The 13178-nt window shown below is 39.3% G+C and overlaps 5 protein-coding genes across 5 annotated transcripts; 2 read left to right on the top strand and 3 right to left on the bottom strand.

The window, feature by feature from the left end:
• Nucleotides 1-2446: 2446 nt before the first annotated feature.
• On the bottom strand, nt 2447-13155 carry LOC117298745 (G-protein coupled receptor 161-like). The gene is made up of 3 exons (XM_033782064.1): nt 12785-13155; nt 11108-11901; nt 2447-2700 (listed from the first exon to the last, which is right to left on the bottom strand). Exons 1-3 carry the CDS (start codon nt 13153-13155, stop codon nt 2447-2449), a joined length of 1419 nt encoding a protein of 472 aa, XP_033637955.1.
• LOC117298389 (histone H2A) lies at nt 4127-4511 on the bottom strand. The gene has a single exon (XM_033781634.1). It carries the CDS (start codon nt 4502-4504, stop codon nt 4127-4129), a length of 378 nt encoding a protein of 125 aa, XP_033637525.1. The 5' UTR covers nt 4505-4511.
• On the top strand, nt 4935-5327 carry LOC117298392 (histone H2B, gonadal). The gene has a single exon (XM_033781637.1). The coding sequence runs from the start codon at nt 4940-4942 to the stop codon at nt 5306-5308; it is 369 nt and encodes a 122-aa protein (XP_033637528.1). The 5' UTR covers nt 4935-4939; the 3' UTR covers nt 5309-5327.
• On the bottom strand, nt 7270-7670 carry LOC117298391 (histone H2B, gonadal). The gene has a single exon (XM_033781636.1). It carries the CDS (start codon nt 7655-7657, stop codon nt 7289-7291), a length of 369 nt encoding a protein of 122 aa, XP_033637527.1. The 5' UTR covers nt 7658-7670; the 3' UTR covers nt 7270-7288.
• Nucleotides 8031-8408, top strand: LOC117298390 (histone H2A). Its single transcript, XM_033781635.1, has one exon. It carries the CDS (start codon nt 8031-8033, stop codon nt 8406-8408), a length of 378 nt encoding a protein of 125 aa, XP_033637526.1.
• Nucleotides 13156-13178: the final 23 nt, after the last annotated feature.

The following is a 13178-nucleotide window of genomic DNA, read 5'->3' as shown; positions in this document are numbered from 1 at the left end:
ATATAATGGGGCTTGCAAGAGATTCAATCAGAAACCAACTCTACAGATTTGTGAATTTTTCTCTAAATTTAAGTAAATTTTGCAACATTTATTGCACTTGCCCTTTAAAAAACTGTTTGGCTTGGGCTCTGGGCTAAGCCCTGTTCTTACTGGCGAGCGCAATAATCGATACGCGCCGTTCTTCCAAGTGTAATGCACAAAAATTCGCTTCACTTTTGCGTGAAGTACGAACCGGGCTTCAGGCCCCAGTCAGTTCTTTTGAAAAAGTGCTTTGTTGAAAACTGGGCTCAATTTCATAAAGCTGTTAAGCAGAAAACACCGCTTGAGGAATTTCTTTGCTTTAATAGCAAAAACAAAATGAGTGGAGCACCAGTCACCACAATGTAAACTTAAAGTACTTTGGCTGGTAATCTGGTAATCTGTTAAGCAATATTTTTCTGTGCTTAGCAAATTTTTTGTGCTTACAGGCTTTATGAAATTGGGCCCATGCGACTGTAGCCCAAACTTCAGTTTCTTAAAGGGGCCAGTGAATAAAAAATACTTTCCAAGAGGTTTATAAAGTTTTACTAAAAGTTTGGTTGGTTTTGATCGATACAGGTGTTTCAAAGTGGTGATGTTTCACATCCAAACAGAGTACTACCGTAAAGCAGACTCGTTACTTAAAAGAAGGCGTCTTGGAAGAAATGATGATTGCTGGACAATATGTAGAGAAGGTAAGGACAAGGCATTGTACTTATTTGGGTTTCTTAAATTCAAACCGAACAATAAAAGCATAGTTCATACTTGCTGCGAACACGAAGCCATATGGCTCTTTTCACTGCGAATGATTTGCAGTTAAGTTGAGCACATCTCTACTCTTCCAAATTATTTGTTCCAAATTTGTGACATCAAAAGTCGTATCACATTCATATACGCAGGAAGTATGAACTGGGCTTTAGGCACTTGGTTGGTAGCATTTCGAAACTGCATAACCTTTTCATTTAATATAAAAAATCTTAGTGAAAACTGTATTACACTCTAAAAAAATTGCCCTACACTTCATTTGACACTTGTCATCTTTAGTTATAATCACATGGAAGTTGAATTTTACTTTGGACGGACACATTTTTTTCGTCCTTCGGATGGGACGTAAAGCCGTTGGTCCCATGTGTTGTGTAAAACGCATGGAAAAAGAACCCAGTGCACTTATCGAAAAGAGAAGGGGTTCGCCCCGGTGTTCCTGGCTGGATTGGCAGCATATTGCGCCACAGCACCTTGTAAACCATTACATGGTGCTTTAGGATTAGGTCTTATATCTCAAACTTCGTCCCTTGCAGTAATACTACCTGGCGCTTTGTATCCTTTGGCAAAAGGCGCGTTATAAATACGGTTATTATTATTATTGTTTACTCTCTCGAATCCCTCTCTCTCTCTCTCTTCAGCAGGAGAAAATTTAAATAATATTAGGCAGAAGCCTATAAAACAGAAAAAAATTATGCAGCCTTCTAGTACTAAGCAACATGCTCCTGAGATGTTCAATGTAAAATACAAATCTGTAAAAATACACTTTTAAAGATATGTCTTACTTTAAATAAACTATGATCTATCTACGTCCCCAAAAAGGAATATTGTCTAAATTGCATTTATAAATGCAAACAAATTCTCAGTGCACTGAGAGTTTTTTTGACATTTATAATTGCATTGAGTACACTAACACTTAAAGCTATTCTCTATTAAAATTTTATAGACCACAAGCGGGAGGTAAATCATAAAAAAATAGTTGGAGGAGAACCAAATCCCAGATTCACCAAATTCTGTGCAAACAGTCGCTATTCCACAGCTTAAAGGGTTTGGGTGCTTTTGGTTGACACATTTTTGTTTGGCATGTACAATGTACGTATTTACCAGTACTGGTATACTAATATCTTCAAACCGTGCAAGTTTAATGTAAGTTTAATTGAAATCTGTGGACACTATTTTTTGTATTACAAAAAGTACCCAAACCATTTCTTTAAAGGAACACTTTTCCTTGGATCGGTCGAGTTGGTCTTTGAAAAGCATTTGTAACCGTTTTTAAAAAAGCATATGGTTAGAAAGATGTTGTAAAAGTAGAATACAATGATCAACACAAACATGCCTCGAAATTGCACGGTTTTCCTTTTACCTCGTCCACTAACACGGTTGGCCATTTATGGGAGTCAAATTTTTGATCGCAAAGTAAAAGGAAAACCGTGCAATTTCGAGGCAAATTTGTGTGGATCATTGTATTCTACTTTTACAACATCTTTCCAACCTTAAGCATTGTATAACAAATGGTTATAAACACTTTTTATAGACCATCTCGTCTGATGCAAGGCAAAGTGTTTAAGCATCTAAAGGGAATTGGGCCCAGTTCCTTACAACTAGGCATTTTTCTTTGACCATAATCAAATTTGATTTATCATCAATTTAAGTTTTGCTATGAAACCTAAGCATCTTCAAGAATACCTTCATCTTTACAGTCCTCCTCCTCTCCTATCACAGATATCTTATCGCCGTCTTCCAGCGAGTCTTGAGACCCCTGAATAAACCCGATAGGAGTATGAACATCCACCACAGTCTGAAGGGGGTTCCCCTTGGTTGCGGGTCTTCTCCTTGCTAGGGAGTTGGGCTGCATCCTCAAGATGAGATCGCCACTATCTCCAACGTCGTCGCTCTCTTCAATGCAAGTAAGTACCGTACCTAGAACAAGAAATAATAATAAAAACAATAATAATAATAATAGCGCTTTTCACACCCGGAGGGCGTCTTCTGTTGTGAGATTTGTTATCGATAGCGGAATTGATATCATAGTTCCATGAGTACATGTGACCATTCACTAAATTTCTGAAAGTAAAACCTTTAATTTGTTTGAAATAGTTGTTATTACGTCCAATGTATTTGTGCATCTTCAAAAATACCTTCATCTTTTAAAAACAGTCCTCTCGTATCAAAGCTATCTTAATATTAATTTTTGGTTTTTACCCATATACACCGATGTGTGTAGCACTGTATACTCAGTACTTTCCCGAGTCCTGTGAAAAAAATCACAGGCATTTTACTCGGGTGGGATTCGAACCCACGACCTTTGCAATTCTAGAGCAGTGTCAAAGCTATCTTGTCGCTGTCTTCCATCGAGTCTTGAGACCCGTAATGATTTGTTCTTGTCAAATGCCAATTGTTTGAATTATATTTGTGTCCATCTGATTGTACTTTCACTTCTATAAATGTCTGCCTATTTCTCTCGCTAATTAGAAACTTTAAAGGATTTGAGGCATTGCATGGTGAGGTATCAATATACAGTATAATTTGGTTTGCGGTGACACAGTGTTTGTATCTACTTGTCAGGTAGAGTTTGTTCTTAGAGAACTATCTTTCTTTATTCTACTATTGCGGAGTACATTTATTGGTTGTTCGGGAGACTTCGCAGTTCTGAAAAGAACTGACCTGCTTTTTAACTACTAGCCGGAAGGTGTAGAAAAATTGACTGGGACTACTAGCTGGGACTACATTGTACTATTTTAGCTTATAGGATCGTAGTTAACTGCACTACCGCAGAGTCAGTTCTTAAATTGGTCTCAACATTTCGACTAGCTTGCTCCAGTCATCATCAGTTAGAAAGTTATCGAACTTAACTGAATTTGTAACTTCAGGGCAACAGACAGAATTTTTTATTTAATGGCATCTGTACATGATCGTCTCTTTCTTAATCATTCTCATAGAAGAATAATATAATAATATTTTGGGGAGCAGACAAGACACCACCTTTAAACTACGAGATGCACACAAATTCATGCACACGACATCCCACATGTGTGAAAGAGTTTTTGAAGTTGGGTTGAGAGTTCTACATTAAGCATTCCGTTTAACAACCTGCAAAGGCTGGGGACACTTTTGAACCCTAAACTTTTTATTGCCCATAAAAATGTTTAATGTTTAAAAAGGGTAACAACTTTTTTTTTTTATAGCGTGGAATATAAATAAGGAAACTCTAGTAAATAAAAATTAATTTATTGTTTAACTAAGAAAACTTTATTTAAAAACGATCAGACAAAAGTTTAAATCTCTTTTTTGAAAGTGTGGTGGCTCTGAAAAGAGCCGGTTGGTTTTAGAGCCGAGAATTCAGCGCTTATTTGGCAGCCTTGGCGGTCTTCTTGGGCAGAAGAACAGCCTGGATGTTGGGCAGTACACCTCCCTGGGCGATGGTGACTCCACTGAGAAGCTTGTTCAACTCTTCGTCGTTGCGGATGGCGAGTTGCAAGTGACGGGGGTTGATTCTCGTCTTCTTGTTGTCACGGGCGGCGTTACCGGCCAACTCGAGGATCTCAGCGGCCAAGTACTCCATGACGGCAGCCAAGTAGACCGGGGCACCAGCTCCGACTCTCTGGGCATAGTTTCCCTTGCGAAGGAAACGGTGGACACGGCCCACGGGGAACTGAAGCCCAGCTCTTGCAGATCGGCTCTTTGCCTTGGCGCGTGCCTTTCCTCCTTTACCACGTCCAGACATGATGATTATTTCGTGTAGTTACTTGAACGAGAACGAATGCCTAATAAATTCCAAGTCAGCCTTTTTATAGGGTTTCCTGGCATCCAACGGAGGATCCATGCATTGACCAATCATAACACGAAGTACCGAAAACCCGCCTACGACGAACCCCCTTTGTGCACCTGTTTACAATATGGGTACACGGTGTAGAGCGAGTGCCTTGGCAGGTGTTTGCACACGTCCCGCATACACATCCACACAGCCTTTGTGGGCTCACGGTCGCACAACAACCAATCAAGTTTCGTAAAATTCAGTGGGAAATTTCAGCGGGCGATTGGGATAAGTATTCACGAAAAATCTGCACTGGATCCTAATTTGCATATAGAAAAAGTATTTAAAGCCGAGTATTTTGGGTAACCGTCATTCTGCAAATTTTGCGAACAACCGAATACAATCATGCCACCCAAGCCAAGCGGAAAGGGACAGAAGAAGGCCGGTAAGGCTAAGGGAGCTCCCCGTACCGACAAGAAGAGACGCAGAAAGAGAAAGGAGAGCTATGGAATCTACATCTACAAGGTGATGAAGCAAGTGCACCCAGACACCGGCATCTCCAGCCGTGCCATGAGCATCATGAACAGCTTCGTCAACGACATCTTCGAGCGTATTGCTGCCGAGGCTTCCCGCCTGGCCCACTACAACAAGAAGTCCACCATCACCAGCCGTGAAGTCCAGACCGCAGTCCGACTCCTTCTGCCCGGTGAGCTGGCCAAGCACGCTGTCAGCGAGGGAACCAAGGCTGTCACCAAGTACACCACCTCCAAATAGACGGTGTATTTGTACGCCTCAAAACCAACCGGCTCTTTTCAGAGCCACCACATTTTCAAAAAAGAGAAGTAACCAATCTGCCTGATTTTGTGTCCCAATATTAAATAAATAGAGCTATTAAAAAATAACTTCTTTATATTATTACTTCATTGGCTAGTTTTTTTCTGGAGTCCATCGATGGAGAGGAATTTGAACTAAAAACCTTGATTGTTTGTACTTAATTTTAATCGTAACTCTAAAGATTTCTTTTTTTTACCACTTTATCAATATTTTTTTTTTTTTGAGTGAGCTTCAGAATCCAAAATTAATTTCATGCATGCCATGTTCATTATTTTCAGTTTTAACAAGCTGAAGTTAACGTCAGGTATTTTTAAATATATAAAAATGCAAAGATAGTTTTTAGCCCCAAAACAGGTGTGTTTCTCATGGTAGATAATAATGTAAACTTCCTTTGGAAGCCGTTTGATATTATTCAGAATTTAAAAAAGCCGCGTTTTTTTTTTTTTTTTGTGGGGGGGGGGGGTTATTGTTGATGGAAGAAGACAAATTATAAAATATTATTTGCAAATCCTCCCTCCACCTTTTTCTCAACTACTACGCTACTTCAGAGCCTTGCTCTATGTTCAGAGGGAGTCGCTTCTCACAATGTTTTATACTATCGCTATCAACAGCTGTCACTCAGTTGCTCAATCCCAAGTAACTTTTTATGCTAATGCACATAATTAGTAATTACCAACGTGAGCAGGGGGCCTACCTGTTTTTTTACAGCAAATTTCTTTATACATATGTACATGTACATGAACAATCATTTTTGTGAGTAGGCGTCCAGGCGCAACTTTCCCCATCCACAAGCAAAATCGTTGCACTTATTTTGCATGCGTTCGAATTAAAGCTGTTTTGCCTCTTCAGTTGTTACTGCGTTTTAAATTCGGAATTCGGCCATTCAATTTCGTTTTGAGTCAAGTCAAATTCCTTTAGCGCTCTGTTCAATTTAGCTTATCGTCATTCGTTTTCGTGACACACACGCCTCAAGAAGCGTCTGCGAATTTGAATTCTGCTGTAATGAATGATTATATTTTGTTAAATCGAACGACGCAGCATTACATTTGAGTAATCATATTCATAAAACAAAATCAAATGACCCTTTTTAGTAGCATTCGATTTCGCGCGAAAAAGAATAGCTTGGTGAAAAAAAACCTATACATGTACATGTACATGTATTATTCGACCTAAAAAGAGTAGATAATTTTTAAACCTCGACTTTGATTGATCTAAGGTACTATTTTAAACTTTCCTGTGAATTAAGATAGGGGCATTTACTGCATGCCCTCCATTGTTTGGGTTTGTCAGCTTTCATCTTTTTAATTATTTTATGGGTCTGAAAGGATTTGAAAATATTGTACTTTTGTCCATAAATAATAACGACCCCACACCAACAAAAATCAATAAAAGCGCCTTTTTAAAATTTGAAGGAGTTTACATAATGTCTACATTGTACATTACTAATACTTGTACACGACTGTCATTTTGGGGGAAATACAGCAATTTTCTTTTCCGTATACAATAAATAATGGTCTTATTGTTTTTCATATTTAGTCCCAGGTGGCATTTCCCCTAATCCACTAAAAAAACCGGGCAAAATCATTGCACTAACTTTTTAAAGTTTGATTTTTGTTTAACCCTATTTTAAAGACACTATTTGTAATGCAATGGTCAAAGACCACTTTTTACAATTGGTGTATCTTAACATTAATAATATGCAAAAATTAACAAACCTGTGAAAATTTTAAACTCTTCAAATTCCTCTTCATTGATGGACTAGGCTTAGTGCCTACATCATTCATGCAAATAATTTTTTTAAAGCTCTATTTGTTTAATGTTATTGGGACACAAAATCAGACAGAATGGTTATTTCTCTTTTTTGAAAATATGGTGGCTCTGAAAAGAGCCGGTTGGTTTTGAGGCGTACAAATACACCGTCTATTTGGAGGTGGTGTACTTGGTGACAGCCTTGGTTCCCTCGCTGACAGCGTGCTTGGCCAGCTCACCGGGCAGAAGGAGTCGGACTGCGGTCTGGACTTCACGGCTGGTGATGGTGGACTTCTTGTTGTAGTGGGCCAGGCGGGAAGCCTCGGCGGCAATACGCTCGAAGATGTCGTTGACGAAGCTGTTCATGATGCTCATGGCACGGCTGGAGATGCCGGTGTCTGGGTGCACTTGCTTCATCACCTTGTAGATGTAGATTCCATAGCTCTCCTTTCTCTTTCTGCGTCTCTTCTTGTCGGTACGGGGAGCTCCCTTAGCCTTACCGGCCTTCTTCTGTCCCTTTCCGCTTGGCTTGGGTGGCATGATTGTTATTCGGTTGTTTCGCAAAAATTGCAAGAATGAAGACCATTAGCGTTTCAGCGCTATTTATACCATCCAGTATGCAAATGAAGGATCCAGGAACGGATTGTAGCGAGGATCCTAGAATCGCGATATGTGATTGGTTGGTGATGGGATCGCTAACGCGGTCGCGCCGAATCGTTTGTGTGCACAATGTTATGTACATTACACACACTTTCTTCAGGCGCACAACTGCTGCGGTAAAAATAGGCGGGACTTTAAGAGATCTCGTTCGTGATTGGACAGTACGTGAAACCCCTGAAACCGTATAAAAAGGCTGACGAACATCATATTCATCATTCGTATCTAATACGCCAAACCACCAAAAATAAACATCATGTCTGGACGAGGAAAAGGAGGAAAAGCCCGCTCCAAGGCAAAGAGCCGCTCTTCAAGAGCCGGACTTCAGTTCCCCGTGGGCCGTGTCCACCGTTTCCTTCGCAAGGGAAACTATGCCCAGAGAGTCGGAGCTGGTGCCCCGGTCTACTTGGCTGCCGTCATGGAGTACTTGGCCGCTGAGATCCTCGAGTTGGCCGGTAACGCCGCCCGTGACAACAAGAAGACGAGAATCAACCCCCGTCACTTGCAACTCGCCATCCGCAACGACGAAGAGTTGAACAAGCTTCTCAGTGGAGTCACCATCGCCCAGGGAGGTGTACTGCCCAACATCCAGGCTGTTCTTCTGCCCAAGAAGACCGCCAAGGCTGCCAAATAAGCGCTGAATTACCAGCTCTAAAACCAACCGGCTCTTTTCAGAGCCACCACACCTTCAAAAAAGAGATTTAAACTTTTGTCTGATTTTATTTTAAATAAAGCTTCTTAGTTTCAGTTGAATATTAAATATTAATATCATATTATTTTATTCTAAATAGAGTTTCTTTTGTTGTAGGCCTATAGGGGTCCATCGCAATTATATTTATTACCCTAAAGCATTTAAAATAAAAATCCATGGGAGCAATAAATATGTTAGGGTTCAATTCAGATATGTCAAAATTGCAGGTTGATACAATATAAAAACGGGTTATTATTATTATTATTGACAGGAATAGGGATGCAAAGATTAAAAGAAAGACTTGCCACCCATCCAATCCCATATACATGTACATTCATTGTACTGTACACACGTATGTGCAAGAATTGGAATGTAGTGTCCCATTTTAAGTAATTACCATGGAGCTTCGAAATGTGCTGTTCCTCCACAAAATATTCTTATTAGGCTTGGAAAGAGACAACCATGATAAGCCTGTCAGGTAGATGCCATAAACAAAATCTGCACCGAATTTAATAGTTGCCCTGAACTACAGTAAGTAAGTTATGCCTTCAGTTTACAATAACTTTCGTATTAATGAGAGAAATAGCCAATCAATCATTAAATAGAAGCGGTATCACTTCAGTTAAATACCTAAAGAATGAAAAGACAATCAGATGAACACAAATTGTATTAATTTAAAATAATTGATGAAAAGCAGGCCTTAGTAGCAAGTTTGCCTCAAAACTTCGAGTGACAAGTTTTGTTTGCATACCCATGCACAAAAATATTTTGAACATGAATATACAAGAACAATTTCATTCAAAATCAAGGTTTTACTTTAAAAAAAAATGATAGTGTCACATCATGTACTCAAGGAACTATGACAACGGTTCAACTATCATTAACGAATCTCACAACAACAGACATTTACTTAATTAATCTCAAAAAAGATGTAATTTCAAAGCTTTTGCAAAGTAAAAAATGTATATAAAATTCCTAGAAGGTCACAATGTACATGTAGTGTTACTTTGGCTGAAAAACTGCAGTAGTGATCATTGAAAGTACATGGTTTTGGGTGGGACTTCTTTTTATTGTCTTAAAAATAAAAGACAACATTCTAGCCCATGCAAGGTACAACACAAATTACACAGGGGGGGGGGGTACATATTTTTCTCCTAAATGACAATTTATATAATATATTTGTGATCTGCTTGTTTAATATGGGGGGGGGGGGTGCAAGTACACTTAATTTTAATATTTCCTTATTTTCAATGACCACAATAATACATCAAACCGGTTTCATGGGATATTGTATAAACACACTGTAGGCCTACATGTACTTGTACAGTTAATTCTTTCTCATTCGTATCACTTCTGCCTCGAAAATGACTTTTATAGTAAGTATACATCATTTCAAGAATCATGATTTTTTAACCACTTTTAAATTTGCTATGCAAAATTTATGGACTGCTATGGTAAAAGTATGATTTTGCTTACCCCAAAAAATGTATGCAAAGTTTATGGACTGCTACAGTGCTATGATTTTGCTATACAAAAAAAGCATTTTGTATAGCAGTTTTGCTATGCAAAAAAAGTACTGTAGTATTTCAGAAGGACACATTTTTCAAAACATTTGGCATTGTAAATAAACATTTTATGGCAAAGACCCCAACTATGCAAAAATTAGAAGGGGCTACAAGAAAAACATATTTTAGATAAAAATGGTAAAAGACACTGGACACTATTGGCAATTGTCAAAGACCAGTCTTCCCACTTGGTGTATCTCATTATATACATAAAAAAACAAACCTGTGAAAATTGGAGCTCAATCGGTCGTCGAGGTTGCGAGATAATAATGAAAGAAAATACACCCTTGTCACACAAAGTTGTGTGCTTTTCAGATGGTTGATTTCGAGACCTCAAGTTCTAAATCTGAGGTCTCGAAACCAAATTTGTGGAAAATTACTTCTTTCTCGAAAACTACGTTACTTCTGTTTCTCACAATGTTTTATACTACCAACCTCTCCCCATTACTCGTTACCAAGTAAGGTTTTGTGCTAATCATTATTTTGAGTAATTACCAATAGTGTCCATTGCTTTTAAAGGGAGATGAAGGAATACCTGTATACCAAGATTATACCTTGTGTAAAGAAGTCCCTCTAAAAATTGTGACGTGTGTACAATATGATGTGTATGATATTGCGGTTGGGGTGGGGGGGGGGGGGTGGGCTTGCAGTCAATCATTTGCATGCATTGTATTTTGAAAGCATAGACACATTCAATAATAATATCAAAACCTATGAACATGCTGTGAGCACAAAATGGTTTTTCAGGGATCATCCATGACCCCAAAATATTGCTTAACAATTTCCTAATGAGAAAAAATGAGCACTCTAGTAACAAATAATATGTGAAATGGTATGGTTGGTTTAACTTTATTATGCCAAGCATAATTTTGTTGTGCTTAGCTTTTGATTTTGCCCCTGTTCATATCGGGTTTACCTCCATTGCAGCAATTGAAATTTATGAATTTTTTTGCAATTGATCAAAACTTATTTTGAAAGTAATACAATTTCTTTCTTGATAATTTCCGATCCACACTCTTAAAAAGATGAGTCTGAAGAGATAACTCAAATCCGACCCTCGGTTTAAAACAAACTTACCTGAGTCGTTGCTTGAGTTGTATGGAAGAGTTGCACCAGTAGTGACACCCAAAGAAGATGCTTTATTCTGTACTGATGTTGCAAAACTAAGATCTCCAATACTCCCACTTATGCTCACGGCCCGCGTCTCTTTATTCCTCGGAGCAAATAACGGCATCTCATCATCCAGCCATCGTCCTCGAGAACAAAACCAAGAGAGAAGCTCCCTTCGAATACTCCTGTTCCAAACGGCATACACAAGAGGGTGCATGATAAAACTTGCGTACCACAGAGAGGTCACGGAGGTCAACACCCAGTGAGGTATATTAAGAATGCCGTTAAATGCCTCGTACAGAAGTTCCACTGTCACTGGTCCCCATATTATACAAAAAGCTCCCATCGTTAGCACAACAGTTCTCATCGCCTTAAAAGGCGAACTCATTCGTATATTCACCAGTAGAGAAGTCCGACGAGAGCCTCTGCGATTCCGAAGGGTTCCCGTGGCAACGACACTCCCATTACTTACTCTCCTCTTGTGCACATGGGCTACTTGTAAAATCTTCACATAGCACCAAGACATGATTAGTAGCGGGGTGCAGACGTAAGCAACTGAGAAGAAAACTGCGTAAGATGGGTGATGACTCCAGTTGATGAAGCAACTGGATCTTGATTGGTTGTAGCGATACTGAGACCAACCGAAGACCGGAGGAAGACTACATACTAGGGCAAGAATCCACACGAGAACGATTAACTCTACAGTCCTTGTGCATGTCACTTTTATTGGGTACATCATCGGCTGTGATATTGCGAAATATCTGTAAAGAAAAAGAATAAAAGTATTAAAACACACTTCATGGCATAGACTAAAGTTAAAAAATACATTGTACTTTCAGAAGTATGTGTCACTGTTCACTACTTTGGGCACCCCACGCACACATTACATGTACACAGATTTGTTGACACTGCAAAAACACTTCATGGTATAGAATAAAATAAAATAAAACACTCTACTTTATGCAGTATGTGTCACTGCTAACAATGACTTAGGCACCGCCCCCCCCCCCCGCCCCTTCAAACACACTTCAGATTTGTTGACACTGAGGCTATTTTGTGTATCTGAAAAGTCTTGGATTTGAAAAATAATTAAACAATTCAATTTTTATAAGCCCAGTCACCACTTCTATGTCAGAACATTTTGTCAACATAATTGTTTTGCAGCTCAAATGTCTCTCAAAACTCTCGGTAACATCATCTGTTTGTGGGTAAACTGTCTGGACCAAATGAGAAGTCCCCAAATGAAAAACTAAAGCTGTGAGCTGTGCTTTACTCTTGTGAAACATTCGCAGCAAATACAGAGCTGTGATGTCAAATTTGCTTTGTACGAACACGAAGCACTCACAAGAAGTTACTTAAGCCAAAAATATTGCTGGACAATTTTCTGCTAAAAAGCAATAATAGTAGGATACAAGTTAAGCTACCTTAGCAGCAATATTACCATGTCACATGTTCCATAATATGGTAATATTGCTGCTAAAGTAGCTCTACAAAATTTGACTCGGGTCTTGACTGCAAGGATTGTTGGTTCAAATCCAAACAATTCAGCGAGTGAATTTTTCCGTAGGTCATTGGTTCGAGTCCCACTCTATAAATTGATTCTTTGTTCAACCCCAAATCAAACTAATAAAGCTCTAATCTTACCTGTCAACAGTGATTATGGTCAAGGTGAGGAGGCTACCAGCCGTGACAGACACCGTGACGAACCCTGTCAGATTGCACCACATAACCCCAAAGATCCACTCGTGACACAAGCAGCTGATCAGGTTAAACGGAAGAACCACAACGCCACCGACAAAATTAGACAGCGTCAGACTGAAGACGAACCTGTTGCTCGGCGTCATAAGGTAAGCCTTCTTATAGAATGTGAACGTGACGAGAAAGTTAAGGAAGCAGACGATTAGGAAGATGAGACTGAGAGTGGTTGCCTGGACGACAGTGGTTGCTATGTCTTGGTTGTCTGGCTCATCCAAGGAGGTAGAGCTATTGGTATGGTGATCCATGTTGGATGCCATGGTGAGTTGGCGAGCACTGTTTC

The sequence above is a fragment of the Asterias rubens genome, chromosome 13, assembly GCF_902459465.1.
Source record: "Asterias rubens chromosome 13, eAstRub1.3, whole genome shotgun sequence".
Classification (NCBI taxonomy): Eukaryota; Metazoa; Echinodermata; class Asteroidea; order Forcipulatida; family Asteriidae; genus Asterias; species Asterias rubens.
Note: the sequence above shows the minus strand (reverse complement) of the source record. Positions and strands in the feature narration are given on the sequence as shown.

What these genes read in the sequence shown, in the direction of transcription:
- LOC117298389 (XM_033781634.1), bottom strand. Translation starts at nt 4,504, where the DNA reads ATGTCTGGACGTGGTAAAGGAGGAAAGGCACGCGCCAAGGCAAAGAGC.
- LOC117298392 (XM_033781637.1), top strand. Translation starts at nt 4,940, where the DNA reads ATGCCACCCAAGCCAAGCGGAAAGGGACAGAAGAAGGCCGGTAAGGCT.
- LOC117298391 (XM_033781636.1), bottom strand. Translation starts at nt 7,657, where the DNA reads ATGCCACCCAAGCCAAGCGGAAAGGGACAGAAGAAGGCCGGTAAGGCT.
- LOC117298390 (XM_033781635.1), top strand. Translation starts at nt 8,031, where the DNA reads ATGTCTGGACGAGGAAAAGGAGGAAAAGCCCGCTCCAAGGCAAAGAGC.
- LOC117298745 (XM_033782064.1), bottom strand. Translation starts at nt 13,155, where the DNA reads ATGGCATCCAACATGGATCACCATACCAATAGCTCTACCTCCTTGGAT. An exon ending in ACCATAATCACTGTTGACAG is followed by an intron (nt 11,902 to 12,784) that starts GTAAGATTAGAG and finishes TTTTCTTTACAG; the next exon opens with ATATTTCGCAATATCACAGC. An exon ending in CAACTCAAGCAACGACTCAG is followed by an intron (nt 2,701 to 11,107) that starts GTAAGTTTGTTT and finishes TTCTTGTTCTAG; the next exon opens with GTACGGTACTTACTTGCATT.